The following is a 16,757-nucleotide window of genomic DNA, read 5'->3' as shown; positions in this document are numbered from 1 at the left end:
TAGGAAAGTGACGTCACGCCCCTGTTCTCCATTGTGCCCCATTCATTGCTGTTAAAGGAGCGTTCCGCCAAATTTTTTTTTTAAAACTCCCACAGGACCAATAAAGGCGACACGTTTAACTCCTGAAAGACCCTAGAGGTTTACAATATTTATGTGATTTTTGTTTTCCATAGAGGCTGTCAGTTTAGATATTATCCAGTTCCTACAACACATAAAAATAGTATAGTATATTTCTAGGATCACCATTTTTCTTTCTCTTTCTCTAACTTTTTTTTTTTTTTTTTAATCGTCATTGTTACCAATTTTGAGTTTCTTTGGTTTCCTGTCCAGTCCACCAGGGGTGTCGCTAGGAAGTTTTCAAATGGTTGGCCAGATGGACACCACTATTAATTTGGTGATGTCACAGCAAAATAAATTACCATGTGGTCTTACACAGAGGGGTGCGGGGTAGAGTGTGAGATGGGCATATAGTGGCATGCTCCGATGGAAATGCCTTTGCCTACATTAAATTGAAATTGCACAAATACAGAAATTTAATGGATAGCGATGGAGGTGTTAGTCAGAATTTTAAATGTATTTGTGCTGAATGTTTAAAACAACAAAACCTGATGCAGAGATATCTCTACAGCTTTTATTTGTTATTTAGGATTGACCAATCATGTTTTGCAACATGGGTCAATTTCCATTTATTTTCTGTTCACATTTTGTGTTATGTGTCACATGACTGAACTTGTTCATACATTTAAAAAAAAAACTAAATATATTGTGCTATTTGGCTTTTGCAGTGTAATACGTCTCAACATGTAAGCTGAAAGCCTTTGCTATTTGCACAAGTCACAGTCATTTTACAGCCCCATGTCGAAACAGTACTGCAATGAAACTTTATAATGCAAGCACAAACTCGTTAGTACTGTTAGTCAACATTACAAAAATGTTGGTATCATGTGGAAAGATGAGATAATGTATCCAAGGTAGCCCAGTAACTGAGCATTACATCAATGTCAACACCAGAGAAATAATGTCTATGAACTCATATTTGTATGTGCTGGAAGTTTAACCTTTTTTTTTTTTTTTTTTTTTTACAAATGTGAATTGTTATAATCAGTGAAAGTGAAAGCAAGTGAAAGACATTGTCAGACTAAGATGGCTGGAACAATTCCTCATTGGTTAGTCTGATTGCCTGATGTGGTGTCAGTTTCATAGGGAACCTTGACTCAAAACAACAACAAAAAACTACAATAATTCCAGTAAACTAACAAACTAGAAGCAAAGAAAGAAGGTCGACAAAAAAGTATGACAGTGACATCTAGTGGAAGGATGGTTTAATGTTGCTTATTATTAGGTAGCAACAGGGAAGCTGTTGTTAATGCCGTTATTTCACTCATTTACTGTTTATGTACTAGTTTGCATTTTTTTTTTAAATTTAAAATGAAAAGAATGTGTCTTCTGCCTCAACATTGTACAGTGCCTTGAACATTTTCACAACTCTTCAGCTACTTCAAGGTTTGTCAACCACAACCAGGATATTATGTAATAGACCAACATAAAATTTTATCATTGCAAATAATATGTTTTTATAACATAAAAACCTGAAAAATGTGGCAAAATGTAGTACAACAAAAAATTTTCAGAAGCCACAAATCATGTACTCCTGAAGTCCTTTTAAAAAAGTTCATGTTTATTTTGAAAAAACATGAAGCACGGAATGCTGTACAATCCAAACCCTTATTCCTTTAGGGTGACTTTTACCACCAATAAGGCGCCACAGTGAAAAATAGCCTTCTAGCTAACATGGGATTTTTACAGAAATGTTATTAATCATCTAACCCTGTAATAAAAATAAATAAATTCAAAAAAAATCATCTTAAAATAAAAAGTGTGACTCAATGCAAACCAGCAAGACATAAACATTCAGCTAAAGTGACGGGTCAGGCCTTGAACCATAAACTTTCTGGTCAACAAAACAAGTAGAAAAAACACAATGAAGAATTTTGGTGGCTAAACTAGCCAGATTTGATTGGAATTGGAGTCAAATACATGACAGTTTATGGAGAATGCATGTTAGAGGCTTGTCAATACTTGAGTTGAATGTCAGAAAATATGGCAAACCGCAGAATAAAGGTGTGGTCAGGATTGGAAACAAAGAGTGCTCGTACTCAAGATGGATACTACCCTTCTGGTTTGCTTCTACAGTGAGCAGTTGTTACAAAAAAAAAAGATAACGTTTTCTTCCATTACTAAAAACCACAACAAATGTTATATCTTTTGCTAAAATGAGCAATGTATCAAACATATTTAATGGAGCTGTTGCAATGCGACCACAACGCCTGAATGATCAAAAGGAGCCGGCAACTGTCGACGAAACCGGAAATGGTAATCAGAGCAACTTTAATTCCGGATGTGAAGCTTTGCTTCATCGAGCAACTTCCTTCGGTTAAAGGAGCTTCCTCCGATCCCAAACAAAAACAGTTCCGTCACTGGCTTCTCTTTTCTCTCTCTTATCGGTTTCTGCTGCTGCCACAATATGCTGGTGAAACCATGTCTCATCTACATCATCGGGGCGCTCTCTTTACTAATGCTGGTCGTGGGGATATCTTTAGTTTTATCCAAGGCATTTCCAAATTTTCTACAGTCGAAGGTTAAAACGGTAAGGAGTTAAAATAAGCTAATGTTTATTTTTAGCTTGACATTACTCCTAGGTGGTCTAACTCACGCGTGTCTTTTTTAAACAGTAGATTTGCGAACATGACTGTTAGTATGTTTGTGCTTTAGCTCATTTATACTGCACTGCTTTTAAAAGCTTTGGCCAAATGTGTTACGGCTAATGCTGCACGCATTTAATCAGTTTCATTTAGTAATATTTAAATTTTGCGTGTCTGTTAATTCTAAGACTGATTATGTAAGCCATTCTAATGTTGATTAATAGAACAGCATCGCAGGTCACGTGAATAATCGCAAAAATTCACGTGCAGTTTTAACAGGATTCAGTATTTCGCGTCATGCTTCTCTTCTTGCACTGAATGCACACCTCATAGTGATGAGGATAAATTCACTCTTTCCTGGTCATGTGACGGGAGACAATTCATCATGTGCAGATGATTCATCCCTGGTCAGATCGTTTAACCTACTGCCCTTTGTCCCGCTTAGGACGTAGTCCTGAGAAATGGAACAGAGGCTTTTGAGGTTTGGGTTGATCCTCCTGCTCCGATCTACATGCAGTTTTACTTCTTCAATCTCACGAACCCAGCGGAGGTCTTGATTGGGGAAAGACCAGCAGTGACGGAGATTGGACCTTACACATATAGGTGCGAAGATGGCTTATTTTAGTTATTAATTTTGCCAGGGTAAAGTATAAAAGTTGAGAAATGGTAATAAAACGTTATACCCGAAACAGACGTTTATCTTTAACTAAAGATAGGTGAGGAGGAAATGGAGCAATGATTATATATATATATAATGAAATCCCCTTGAGTTGTTAAACTGGAAAATAAGTTCTATCTGATTGGCTGAAAAAAATGATAGTCTTTCATAAGCACGTGCTTTGCAGGAAGACGAGGTGAAAGCAAAGAGGTGCCAAGAAACAGAAAGCAACACGCAATTAAAGTGAACACAGTCTAACATTTTGTTTCAGTTCCTTTTGGTTTAATAATGCCTACCGATCGCTGCAGCGATCCCTAGAAACCTATCTAGGGAAACAATGTTTACTTCCTGTCAGGGTTTCATTTGCTTTCTAATCCTGTCTGGTTCAATGCATAAACATACTAAAACACACATGCAAGTGTGACTACAGTGAAAAGTAGTTCTACAAAATATTGACTCAGGGGACTTTATACCTCTGCATCACTTTCTGTTAATCTAACACAGAAATACAGAAAAATGTGGATAAGTACAAGGAATAGGGATATTTTGCAAGATACTATAGCTAAAGTTTAGAAAGCAGCCTGAAGGTGTTACCGTTTATTTGGCCTTAAACTACAACCAGAATGTAATTTGTCTGTCTAATTTTTCATAACACAGAGAATATCGGCCCATGGAGGAGGTGGTCTTCCAGGAAAACGGCACAAGAGTTGCGGCAGTCAATCCTAAAACTTACATTTTTCAGCGCAACATGTCCCGAGGTCCTGAAAGTGACCTCATCAGGACGGTCAACATCCCTGCTATGGTGAGTTCAAGAAATCCCCTCTTCTTTTTTTTGCAAAAAATATACTAGGAATATTTTTTGTTTGTGCAGTAATTTGGTTACATGAAAATATCTGCAGATTGTATGTATATATTTTTTAAATTAGAGGAAAACACCTAACTTTAGAAACAACAAATCACTTAAGTAAAAAATACAAAAATCTTTATTATGCAACTGGTTTTTAACTGAAATTTTTACCTTTACCTTCATCAACAAGTGTGCTAAAGGGAATATTCAAAGATGTTTTCATTAATGTTTCTACTTTTTTTCCCCAATAGACAGTAATGGAAAGATTTAAGGCCAATGCGGTTGTAGCCAATCTGATCTCCGCCTACATGCGATCCAGTGGTATCGGCCTGTTCACCACCCACACTGTGGGAGAGCTACTATGGGGATATGAAGACGGCCTGCTGAAAGCTCTCAAAAAGTTTGATCCTGAGCTGGACGACTTTTTTGGACTTTTCTACAAGACGAATGCGTCAAACGATGGAGAATATATGTTCTTTACTGGCCAGCAGAACTACAAGGACTTTGCTAGAGTGGACACATGGAATGGGAAAAGGTAGAGACTTTGTTTTTTTTTTGTTTTTTTTTTTAGTTCAGCAGTCATTCATCTATCAGTAAACCAATGAATCCACTGAGGTTTGAATAAACAAGTTATTGGATCAGTATTTATTGATCCAATAATACTTACAGCTGGGTAATCACTAATCTTGAGGTTGTTGACTGTATTAAATGAAGTGGGTCATATGAGTGAAAGTAGCTGTTGTTCTCCAGTGCGATGCAGCTTGAGTTTATCATCTCAAAACATTTACAGCACAGTGTAACTTTCTTTATTATTGTTATTGTAGTAGTATAATCTCGACCTGAAAAATCAAACCCTAAATTTGAGTGCATTTATTTAGTTTGCAAATAATAGTTTTTTTTTTGTATGCACTCATGTACAGCACAATTATTGGTACCTTCTTATTATTGCTTTGTTTAACCTCCCCTCCTCTTTTGCCAGCAGGCAGCCTTTAGTCTTTTATATCATTGCACAAGTTTAAAATATACAGACAGAAAGAGGGAGAGAGGAGAGGAAGCTTTGACCCTTTTATTTGAAAAATCTGTCTGAATTGTCCAGAGTCCTTGGTGCTCTCTAATGTAATCCTCTCACCAGCTCAGCCCACTATTTAACATTTTTTCAGAGGATTTAGGTCTGGTGACTGAAAGGGCCATGGAAGACGGTTGATTTTATTTCTGGTATTGATTTTGTTGTTGTTTGTTTTAGTTTAGTATTGTGCTTAAATCTCAAACAGTGATCTGTTTTCAATGTTCTGTCAGAAGCCACATCATTTATGCATAAAAAGCTCTGAAATGTTACAGAGTCTATATACCAGGCCATCTTAGTAAGGTTGCCAGGATGAGAAAAGGAGGAGACCCACAGCATCACAGATTCTTACCATGCTTTACATTTTGTAATGAAGATTATTTTCCACATTCATCCTTTGTTTTTTTTTTTACATATACCCTCCTGTCTTTTGTTTCATTGGAAGACATTCTGCCATAAGAAAATAACACTCAAGTATCGCCTAAAAACCCATTTAAAAATGTACGTTGTTTTCAGTACACAATTGAATCTCCAGAATATCTTCCACATGAGCGTCCTGGCTCTTTCATCTAAATCCCACATTCCCATTATTTTAGAATCAACACATTAGTGACTGAATAGTGACCCAATAACATCACTTAATTTCACACCACACTGCAGATGCTTCACTTTCCTCAAAAAATGCAATAGTTTAAGCTGTTAATTTGACCCTTATGGTGAAAAAATAATAAAACGAGATGCTTATGGCACAGAAAAATAACGTACCGAGTCACAGTGAAGCAAGACGCCTTCAAGCTCCCCCTCTTTTTATCTAGTATTAATTAGCTTTACACAATTGGAGTGCATCTGATTCATCACCAATATTTTTGTGCCTCCTTTATAGTCTTTTTTACTTTATATAGTGGCAAAAAAGAAACAACTTTCATGAAAAGTTTAAAAATAGATACTTCAGTTACATTTATTTTACTGGAATTGAATTTAGCTGAAATAAAATAGGAATTTATTTAGATGTGTTTCAGACATCTTTGCCAGAAGCGCCAGTTATAGCAGAGGGTGCTGTATGTCTGTTAACCCTTTTTAGTGTAGTGAAGCTCAGGCCGTCTAAAAGCTGCACGCTGTTTTTAGCCTCTGAAATGACAAAATATTACAGTGAAAAATAAAAAAAGTAAATGTTTGGATTGCGAATGCAGCTCCTTGGATTGGTGGACGTCTGACGAGTGCAATATGATCAATGGAACCAACGGAGCATCTTTCCACCCAATCATCAGCAAGAATGAAGTCCTCTACATGTTCTCCTCTGACCTGTGCAGGTGAGGTGCTGACACAGCAAATATGATTCCGGAAATATATATAAATATATATAAAATGTTTTTTTTTTTTCATTTTGTGAAAAATAAAAAAACTGTGCACCTTTAAGTAATTTTCCTTTTTATGTTTCCAATTCTGTATAAAATATAGCTTCTGCTTTCCCTCATGACCCGTTCTACTCATGCAGCATATCTGGTTTTAACCTCTGACCCCGGTGTTGGCTAAAGACATTTAGTAAAATGTTTCCTAAGCCTTATCCACAGTGTTATCTTGGTGCGAGGATTGGATTAAGAATTAAGAATACCACTTCATCTTGAGTTAGTTCAGATCAGCAGGAGGAAGTGCTCATGTGCAGCACAATTATTGGTACCTTCTTTTTAATGCTTTGTTTAACCCCAGCAGGTGCAGCATGTGGGCCTAAAACCTGCTTATCTTGTTCACTAAAACAATAAATGCCAGGATGCATGTGAACGTTGGAGAGCTTATTGTAAAACCTGTTGTTCTCTAAGATGGTTTCCTGAAAACCTGAGTGTGCAAAATAAATGCAGTTGTTCCTCTGCGCTGCATATCAGTTTTATATAATCATCTCTGCCACCAAAGACGACCCGGCGTGTGATTTTTAAAAAAAATTTTTTTTCTTTTCAAGGTCGCTGTATGCCGTGTACACCAACGACGTGACGGTGAAGGAGATCCCTGGCTATCGCTTTGTTCCCCCCTTCGAAGTTTTCGCCAATCAGACCGTGAACCCGGCCAACTCGGGCTTCTGTGTTCCTTCTGGAAACTGCCTGGGCTCAGGCCTGCTCAATGTCAGCGTGTGTAAACAAGGTTGGTGGTGCGGATACGCCATCGATTACACGGAGTCTCGGTTCTTGATTAAATCTGGCTAATTATAATCTGCTTCCGTAATCTCATCTTGGTGGTGTTTAGGCGCGCCCATCATCATGTCCTCACCGCACTTCTACCAGGCTGATGAGAAATTTGTGCAGGATGTGTTTGGGATGAGGCCCAATAAGGACAAGCATCAGACTGCCATCGATATCAACCCAGTACGATTTAACTTTATTTCACTGTGTTTTTTTTAACTTACCGCTTACATACAATATACATACAATACAGTCTTTAATAGAGTATAATGGGAACAACATGGAGCTACTGACCAAGGGACATATTAAACCTACCTTCATCAGTTGGTGTTATCAGTTCATACCCAAATTATGTATAGGACTACCTCTTAATCTGACACATCCTGCCTTTGTAAAATAACTTTCCCTTAGTGGATATTGTCTCCAGCTCAGGGGCCCATCTGCTTTTAAACTATGTGCAGTACAAAATGACACCACTAGGTGGTGAAATATCTCAGTTTTGCATCTGCTTGTTTACGCTGAGCCTTGAAACTGGTTAAAAATTAAAGTAGCGGTACTTGGTACAAACCTCTCACCAAAGATAAACTGATAGGTGATATCAGCTTTTTGTACTGTAATAACCTGGTTGGTCTTGGGGTAGAAAAACAATTTTAGGACAAGAAAATACTTGTAAGCTCAGGGAAATTACAGATTTAGTGGGTATTGCATGTAAATAAGGCAGGAAACATTGCAGGTATACAGTAACTCACAGAAGTACTTGCATTGTTTTGACATGTTCCAAATGCAAATTTTAATGTGTTTTAATAGGATTTTATCTGAGAGACCAATGCAAAGTTCTTAATAATTAAAGATGGTGAGATGAAAGGAAAGGGATCAACAGTTTTCAATTTTTTTTTTTTTACAATTTTTTGATAAATGATAGTATATTATGCTTTTTTCGTTCTTTCTGACTGTATTCTGCATCATTGCTGTTGTTTCATTGCATGAAACCTTGACATATTTAGCAAAATACGACATTTGTCATAAATAATCTACTAGTACAAAGTTCTGTAAACATTTTTAGTTGCAAAGCTAACAAGGGATATTGACCAATATTTCTTAAAAATAGAAGCATGGACTTCTAAAAATAAAAGTGTGACCTTCTCCAAAATGTGAACTTTTGTCTGGTTGCACAACCAAACTATGTGACAAAAAATTGGTCTGATTTAAAATGGGTTTTTTTTGGGTGGGGGTTTGGCATCTTGCGTAGCTTCCTTTTTGTCACTACTGCTTTTCGTTTTCAGTTTTTAGAGAGTTGTTATGATTTAATTTGATTACTTTCTGCACTGATGCAAAGTTTCAGATCTGCAAAATGAAAAATGCACATTCATGCACAGGCATAAAGCAAAAGAAACCTGCAAGTAGCTGTGACATAAGCTTTTTATGCGTGCGAGTTACACGTTTGAACTCTGTAAACAACTTACTGTTTATCCCCAGTTTGGCCTCCTTTCTGTACTTGAGTCCTTGTTCAAAGTCCTCTGAACATTCAGAGCCAGGAAGCTGTTTTTCCACCTCAGTGTTTCAGTCTTTCCTGTGGAAGACTGAAACACTGAGGTGCTTGCAGCCCAAGACGTACGGCGGCTGTCATTTAAATCACAAGGTTGCTGCTTTGAGTCTCAACTTATTATATATATATATTAGAGAAATCTGTTACTTGATGGTTTTACTTCTCTTGTCTGCCAACCAACCTTTATAATGTAAAGCAAAAATAGTTACAACACTCTGGAGAAGAGTTGGTAGAAATGGAGACTATTTAAAATAAATAATAATTAGGTATTCCTTTTCAAAGATTACTCTTTAAGGATTAATATACAATTGGGAAAATTATGGAATTTCCATTTCCAGATCTGGATAAATATAAAGTCGTACGTACATTATTGGTCTTACTAGACTTTATTTCTTGTTACATCGCCAGTAAGTCCTCTTTTCATTTTCATCCATCCATCCATTTGTGGATCCATTGATCTCTCCTTCATCTATCCTTTCTTCCCTTCCTCCCGTTCACTCCCTCTTTTACCTGTTGTAGTATTTTCTGATTCTCAATTAAAGTCTAATCTCTGTCATAAATTTGTAGTGAACTATCGTATTTATCCTTTAACTGTTACGTAAAAGATTGATATTTCTGGGAAACTGAGTCTGGAAAAATGTTGAATTTTGATATAAAAATGTGTCTTCGCCCTGTAGGTATGACAATAAGTATTAATTGTCTCTTCCGTGTCCTCCTGACAAATTCTGATTGTGTGTTTACAGCTGACAGGAATCATCCTACAGGTAGCCAAACGTATCCAGATCAATGTCTACGTGGAGAAAATCCCACACTTCAGGTAATCCACTCACTTCCTTCAGCTGTCTGTCACTTATGACTCCCTGGATGTTGGATTAATACGATCTTCTTCATGTTGACTTTTGATAAAACCATCACACCTGAATGATCATTCGTAGCTGGGAGGGGCCGTCTGCCAGTGAGATAAAAAAGCAGTTTTGCCACCATCATCATGATTAGTGGACTTTTGGCCTGACTTTTCTCACTTGTTTATGAGTCTATATGACATCTGATAGAAGCAGCTGTGGGATCATTTCAGAACTTTCCTGTTTTTTTTTCTTCTCGTCACTTTTTCTGTTTCAGCTGTTTGACGTTCAAATGTTATATTTAAATATGTAGAAGTCCTCTGTTTAGAATCTGTGCTTTGCAAATGTCTTAACCCCTTAACTGTCACCCTCAAAAACCCTCCCTGCTCAGACAGCAGTCGATGAGGACGCCGGTGTCATTATGAAAGTTAAGGAGATAAATGTTTAGACTATCTTTAAAGATACACTGAAAAATATCCCTTATTAATTCAATTAATTGGCTTAAAATGTATTTTTTAGGGTAAAAATGTGTTGTAGGAAAGTGAGACTTTCAGCTGCTTCTGTTTAATGCATCTGTTTTTTTTACACATGCATAGCTTGTTACCATATGTGTTCTGGGAACACAGACATTGGCAGACTCAGAATCATTAATAATGTTGGTCAGAACATTGTTACTGACCAATGTTTTGACTCTTTTTGCTCAACGGATGAGAAATAAGAACCTATTTCTGCGTCTACCTCAGTCTTCTCTTGTTACTGGACAAATGTTGATGTAAATCTTCTTGGTTTGAACTCGGATTGGATCTGGACTTAAGCATCACTACTTTTATCTTTGGTAGGCATTGTGTTATGAAATGTTGTTCCATTTGAGCTTCCATAAGTAATATCATTTTGGCAACGTTTGCCACTTGGCTATCGTTTTACTTACCTGTTACATTTTCTCCCTTTTTCACACTTTGGACATGGGAATAAAATTGCCCTCATGATCTCTATATGTATATATATTTTTTCCTTCTCTTATAGTGAAACAGGAAATGTGCGGACTGTGGTTTTCCCTGTGGTGTATCTTAATGAGGTAAAAACACACTTTCTGACTCCGGTGTGGCATTTGCAGCCATTCATTAGAAACCTAGTTTAATTCATATTAGTTTAGAAACTACTTGAAAGACAACTATTCTGTTTTACACTTTAATATAATTTTAGGGTTGTATTTAATGGCTTTGATTATCAACCTTGAACTTGCAAAAATCATTTATAATTCTAATAATCTCAACTTAAACTTCATTTATTTATAGTATTATCTGAATAATTTGTTTACGGTTATGGAAAAGTAAAGATCTTCCATTGTTCTACCACCAGAGCGTTCTTATTGACGACGCATCGGCCAAGAAGCTGCAGAGGGTCAATGTCCAGAAGAACGTGGTGGAGAATATCCCATTTCTTGTGATTGGTCTTGGCATCGTCCTGGGAGTAATCTTTATGTTGCTGATGTGTCGACAGAAAGTCCCAGAGGTGAGTTTGCCCCGCAAAGAATCAATAGAGTTGTGTCATCGCAAGAGGCAGTGCAACGGTTTTGTTTAAATGTATTTATATGATCAAATAAAATTACAAATCTGGGAATCAGGAGTAGTAGAGTTGGGTGCAAAAACTCCTGTCTGGTGGATTACAATTTTTAAAAAATAGCAAAATTGTAGCAATTCAGAAACATCAAATACTTGTTCAGCAGACATCGCAATTATCGAACGCCGAATAACAAATTCTGCATGTTAAAAGTTTGTCGTTTGCTCACAAATTGTGTAACGTGTTGCCGTTTTTCAGAGCACTGAAGCAGAACGTCAGCCCCTGATCTCATCGTAGCACCAAGCAGAACCAGTGAGGACGATGGAATAAAATAATCTGACATCTAGACTCCTAACCTTTAGGCAGCCACTCATAACCAGAATCACGCCTTTTCAATATTGTAATGCTTTCAGAAATTTTGTGTTTACAGCAAGAACTAAAGTTGATTGTTTTCATGCTGTAATGTTGCTAAAATCTCTTCTTTTTTTTTTTAACCACTAATTATGGGATTACAAATGAAACCAAGCAGAACTGAGCAGTATTAAACCTAATTATTATTCTTCATTGCAAATAAATGCAATGGGTAGTTTAATTTATTTGCAATGTATATTTACACATCCACAAAGATACACTGCTGTATTTGTGTATGAATATGCTATATTTATACACAAAATGGTACCTGAAAGTGTTTTCCACTTTCATGTGTCCACAAATCAACTGGCCTCTATCAGATGCCATTTTCAGAAAAAAACGAAAAAACAGAAGATAATTTGTTTTATGGTTTTGTGTTAACTGAAAACGTGCAAATACACTGATCACTGAAAGGTTTAACGTAATGAGTATGTTTTTATAAACCAAATGTGTTGTATTAAAAAAAGGCTTCAAAAGTTTATTCAGTGACGATGCTATAATTTGTTGAAGAGTTATCATAACGGCGACTTGTTTGCTTTTCAAACGACGCCAACCTGCAGAACCTGATAATGGAAAAAAATGTGTGAAATAAAACCCTAACAGTATTGCTTCTCGACGATAAAGGGATGGTTTTTATCTGCTGTGAATGCGTTTGCACGGAAAGGAACAAAGGTTGCTTTTTTTTTTTATATCCTGCTCAATTCAACACTATGTCTTGATTTTATTTTTATGATGCTTCTTGGGGATTTTGCTAAACGGAGCGTACAAGAGGTTTTCTGGAAGTGTTATATCTGATGTATTTTTAAGTTTGTTTTCTATTTGAAATGTTAAGTTGCTTGAGAATTGTTGTCGCCCAGCGGGACCGCGGATTTCAAAGCTGCTGATTTTTTAAAAAATTGGTTGATTCTATTCAACATCATAAAATTATTGTGAAATTTCTTTAATATAAATGTCACCATTTACCAACAGGTGCTGTTAATGTTTTGTGCTGTTTATGTAAGAGACTGTTTGCACTACTACTCAAGAGTCTAAACATATGTAATCACTGATTAAATTAACAGAAAAGGTTGTGTGTGTTATTGGCATCTTGTCTTGTTGTTCGTCACGACCAATAAAAGTGATTCAGACATCGGCGATTTGTGTCATCACAATATTGTTTGATAAATTGTTCAGTGTCATGGAAAAGACGCTGGTAACTTGAAGGGAAAATTATATGAACTGCTAAATATAATCTTTTATTTCCACCGGAAATGAATCAAAAATGCATCTTTCGATTAATTAGACTAAGGTCTATTTGCTACTTATGTAAATAAGTAAAAGTCTAAAAGACGGCGAGCTTTATATGCTCTGCAACTATGTAGCAAACCTAAAAAGGGATGTTTTGGGGAAAACAAATAAAATTATATTTTGTTAAAAAGGTAATTTGATTGAAGTTGGCTGGGGAAAGTTGGATTTCCCCTTTTTTACTCAACTTCACACAGCATAGCTGCAGCTGTAGGACAAGATAAGCGAGTGCCGACTTTGTGCTCCAGATTCTGGTTGTTGGCTGACTTGCAGAACTTGCACTGAACCCACTCCAGTTCCTTCACATCCACCTCTTGGCTTGGCTGACGGAGAAATCTTGGCCCGAACAGTACATGTTCTAGCTGAAGGATCACTCTGTCGAGGGCTGCTGGTCCTCACTTTAAGTGTCACAGCAGGTGGTGCTGAAGTGGTCCCAGATGTTTAGAGATAAAAAGCAAAAATCATTGCAGGAGCTTCACTAGAACAGTTATGTCACCCAAATCCAGAGATGGATGGAGCAGGCACAAAATGTACTGGAGTAAGACTGAGTAGCAGAACTTTAGCATATTTGTACTCAGGCAAAAGAAGGAGTTGCCGTCCAAGACGTTACTCAGGTCAGGATGAAAAGGTACACGGTTACTGATCAATAACATCAATCAAGTAATATTTAAAAATTACATAATCAGACTGACCAAAATATAGAGTTATGTGAAAATGTTGGTATTTTAAAGATTACAATGAAAGCAATTCATATGGACAACATAATTACAAAATAAAATCAGTAAAAATACTGATTTTTCCCAAATCAATTTCTTTCAGTCTAAGACTTATGAAACCGTACCAAAATCTACAGGTGTGTGTCTGGTGAATTGTGGGCTAAAACGAGCTTGTTCTTCATTCGGTGCAGTTACTCACAGTGGGTGGAGCATCCAGGAATTTTACTCGACAGTAGCAATACTTCATAATAAAAGTAAAAAGTACATTTTAAAATCTCTGCCCGAACCTCGACAAATTGAACTTTTTGAGTAGGTGCAGAAAACGTTTTTTTTTTTTTTTTTTTGTTTCTCCTGACTGAGTCGGAGCACAGCTCTGTTTTCACCAGGGTCGTCATGAGGGGCCAATCGAAAACAGACTTTGGAAAACCAATAATTAAAAATGTGTTTTGTTATTATTTATGCGGCATTCTATTCATACCCAAGAATGACAAACTATCATTATGTAGAAAAAACATATCCTCACACTCTCAGTTTTGAACATAAACTATAGAAAGAAAACACAAGTTCACATGAAAAGTGTAAAATTTAAAGTATCCATGGATCATGGATACTTTTAAAGATTACATTATCAACATGAGGTGATAGTGCATGTCTAAAATGTTATTCTAACTAGCATTCAGCTCAGACTACTGAGCAAAAGAGTTTGAGCTCATAGAAATGCTGAAGAGTCCGGTACACCTGTAGTGCAGGTTAAGAGGTTGTTATGAGATCTATGGTCCATCAAGAGCAATTTAAAACTACTTGAAGAGAATCAGTTCAAGCATATTGATAACTATGTGCTCTGAGTAACAGTAGATCAGTTGTTATTCTTCCTTTTTACATGCTATGCTAAGCTAAGCTGTAATAGCTCGATATCTGAAAAAACAAACTTTACTCATGCATTTCTGGACATTTTTCATAAAATCTACTTAGCAGAAGCTGTGCAGCCCCTTTAAGGGTTATATTACCTCTGACGTGGACTTGTCCTACATTAGCAGATTAAAGTGTACTTTGGATGCTTCCAGATAAACTTTGACTTCGGTTGTCATTATAAAACTGATAAGTGCCTGAGGATCACTGACTCTGACTCAGGCCAACTCTTCTGCCAAACGTCCACCTTTACAGTAACACATGTACTGAGGGAATTACTCAGATCTTAACTCCTCCCCAACCCAATTAAAGCATTTAATACAAGGAACCAGGCAAAGGAAGCCTGGAAAGCAGCATCCTTCCACAAGCTTCATCTGCAAACAGCATGACGACGCTTCAGGAAAAAATCATCATCATTTCCGTTTTTCTGTCCCTTATATGTCTCACTCAGGTGGGTTGAGATGCATGCTATGATTTTTTTTTTTTAAAGTTAACAAATAATTCTTGTATTGGATTTAAAAAAACAAAAAATAAAAACTGAATAAAAGAGCTTCTTAAACGGTTAAATATTTACTTTTGCAGGTCAACTCAGTACCTGTTCCTGACAACTGGGACAGTCTGATCCAGAGGACGAAGCGATCGCTGCTGTGGCGCTGGAACAGTCTGAAACCTGTCGGAGCCAGCTGCAGAGATCCTTCAGAGTGTGGCACAAACCACTGCAGGTAAAACCGATTTGTGGAGCTCAATAATCCTCTACTTGAATGATTTTTGGTCACCACTTCTACAGCACCTGATGATAGTGAGCGTGTGCGTGTAGCCATTCTGTTTTTTTTAGCTATTTATGGAAGCAAATATGACATTTAAAGGAGAGAGAAGGAATCCTTAATGTGATTCACACATCTGAATGTGATCACATTTCTGTGAGGGTTTTTACGACGTGTTCACATGCGTTTTGCGTGGCGCGATCAGAGTCCAAGTCAGAGTTCAAGTTGCAATTAACGCTTCTGCTTATCTTTTGCAGGAGAAACATTTGTTCCTTCTGACTCTCCGTCTGCACAACAGACCCACAAACACAACTCTGAAACAAATGGAGCCGCCTGTGTGAAATTCCTCCTCTGTCGATATGGTCAAACTAAAAGGCGTGAAGGAAGTTTTTTTTTGTGTGTGTGTGTGTGTGATTATTTTGTTTTTATTTTAAATAAGAGCCTTTATGGAGGAACCTTTGCCGCCATCAGCCTCATCACTGGGCTGGTTGTGTAATCTGAATGTATGTTTGATAAGACAATACAAACGTTCACCCTCAGTCTGTGAGCTCTGACTTTATTGGCACATGTTGTTCCTCTGATGTATTTATTTGTATATTTTTGTAAACTTTGTAAATGTTCAAATACACTCTACCTTTTTCACGAGCTTGTACATTTTTTTTCAGTATTACAGCAAATTAAAAATACTCCCCACAGTTCTTGCCAGTTTTTAAATAAAAGGAACACGCAAATTATTCTTTGATATGAATCTATCCCTATGCGTTTCATGACAAGTGTTTTCCAGATTACGTTAGGTAACTCCTTTCTAGGCAACCAAGTACTTTGTAATAGGATAGAATAGAATAAAACAAAAAATATCAGAAAACTACATCTAAAAAACAACATTAAGAATAATATATTTTAGAGGATTACAGCATAAAAATACTGTCCATTTGTCAGAAACGGCGCACTTTTAGCCGAGGGATCACTTTGAAAATAAACAGACATAAAAAAAATAATTTCAGTGTGCATTTATATATAATGTGCATTAAAAATACAACAGTCTAATTGCAATTTGTGAAACATAAAAACTGTGCAGAAAAACAAAAATGTAGAATACAAGCAGAAATATTATTTAAAATGAGTAAAACTGCATAAACAATGTCCAAAAGTGACGTTATGTTTTAACCAGTTTTTCTGTTTTCCACCATCAACTACTAAATGTCTCCCTATGATTGAAGTCATGGTTTGAACACACCGTTTAAAAGAATTTCACAAGATCAGGTTTTCTTCTGCGCGATTATA

General features: G+C 36.6%; 2 protein-coding genes across 2 annotated transcripts; both read left to right on the top strand.

Moving 5' to 3' along the window:
* Positions 1-2,408: 2,408 nt before the first annotated feature.
* Positions 2,409-12,934, top strand: scarb2c (scavenger receptor class B, member 2c). The gene is made up of 11 exons (XM_008424059.3): positions 2,409-2,647; positions 3,148-3,305; positions 4,018-4,162; positions 4,459-4,742; positions 6,461-6,580; positions 7,225-7,403; positions 7,506-7,624; positions 9,731-9,804; positions 10,853-10,904; positions 11,189-11,341; positions 11,648-12,934. The coding sequence occupies exons 1-11, from the start codon at positions 2,525-2,527 to the stop codon at positions 11,684-11,686; spliced, it is 1,446 nt and encodes a 481-aa protein (XP_008422281.1). The 5' UTR covers positions 2,409-2,524; the 3' UTR covers positions 11,687-12,934.
* Positions 12,935-13,202: 268 nt separating this feature from the next.
* Positions 13,203-16,115, top strand: LOC103473663 (liver-expressed antimicrobial peptide 2). Its single transcript, XM_008424060.3, has 3 exons — positions 13,203-15,160; positions 15,292-15,431; positions 15,731-16,115. The coding sequence occupies exons 1-3, from the start codon at positions 15,095-15,097 to the stop codon at positions 15,750-15,752; spliced, it is 228 nt and encodes a 75-aa protein (XP_008422282.1). The 5' UTR covers positions 13,203-15,094; the 3' UTR covers positions 15,753-16,115.
* Positions 16,116-16,757: the final 642 nt, after the last annotated feature.

This window comes from Poecilia reticulata, chromosome 12 (assembly GCF_904066995.2).
Source record: "Poecilia reticulata chromosome 12, P_reticulata-male-v2, whole genome shotgun sequence".
NCBI lineage: Eukaryota > Metazoa > Chordata > Actinopteri > Cyprinodontiformes > Poeciliidae > Poecilia > Poecilia reticulata.
Note: the sequence above shows the minus strand (reverse complement) of the source record. Positions and strands in the feature narration are given on the sequence as shown.

Coding starts and splice junctions, on each gene's coding strand:
- scarb2c (XM_008424059.3), top strand. CDS start 2,525: ATGCTGGTGAAACCATGTCTCATCTACATCATCGGGGCGCTCTCTTTA. Junction 6,581..7,224: donor TTCTCCTCTGACCTGTGCAG/GTGAGGTGCTGA, acceptor TTTCTTTTCAAG/GTCGCTGTATGCCGTGTACA. Junction 10,905..11,188: donor CTGTGGTGTATCTTAATGAG/GTAAAAACACAC, acceptor TTCTACCACCAG/AGCGTTCTTATTGACGACGC.
- LOC103473663 (XM_008424060.3), top strand. CDS start 15,095: ATGACGACGCTTCAGGAAAAAATCATCATCATTTCCGTTTTTCTGTCC. Junction 15,161..15,291: donor CCCTTATATGTCTCACTCAG/GTGGGTTGAGAT, acceptor TTACTTTTGCAG/GTCAACTCAGTACCTGTTCC. Junction 15,432..15,730: donor TGTGGCACAAACCACTGCAG/GTAAAACCGATT, acceptor TATCTTTTGCAG/GAGAAACATTTGTTCCTTCT.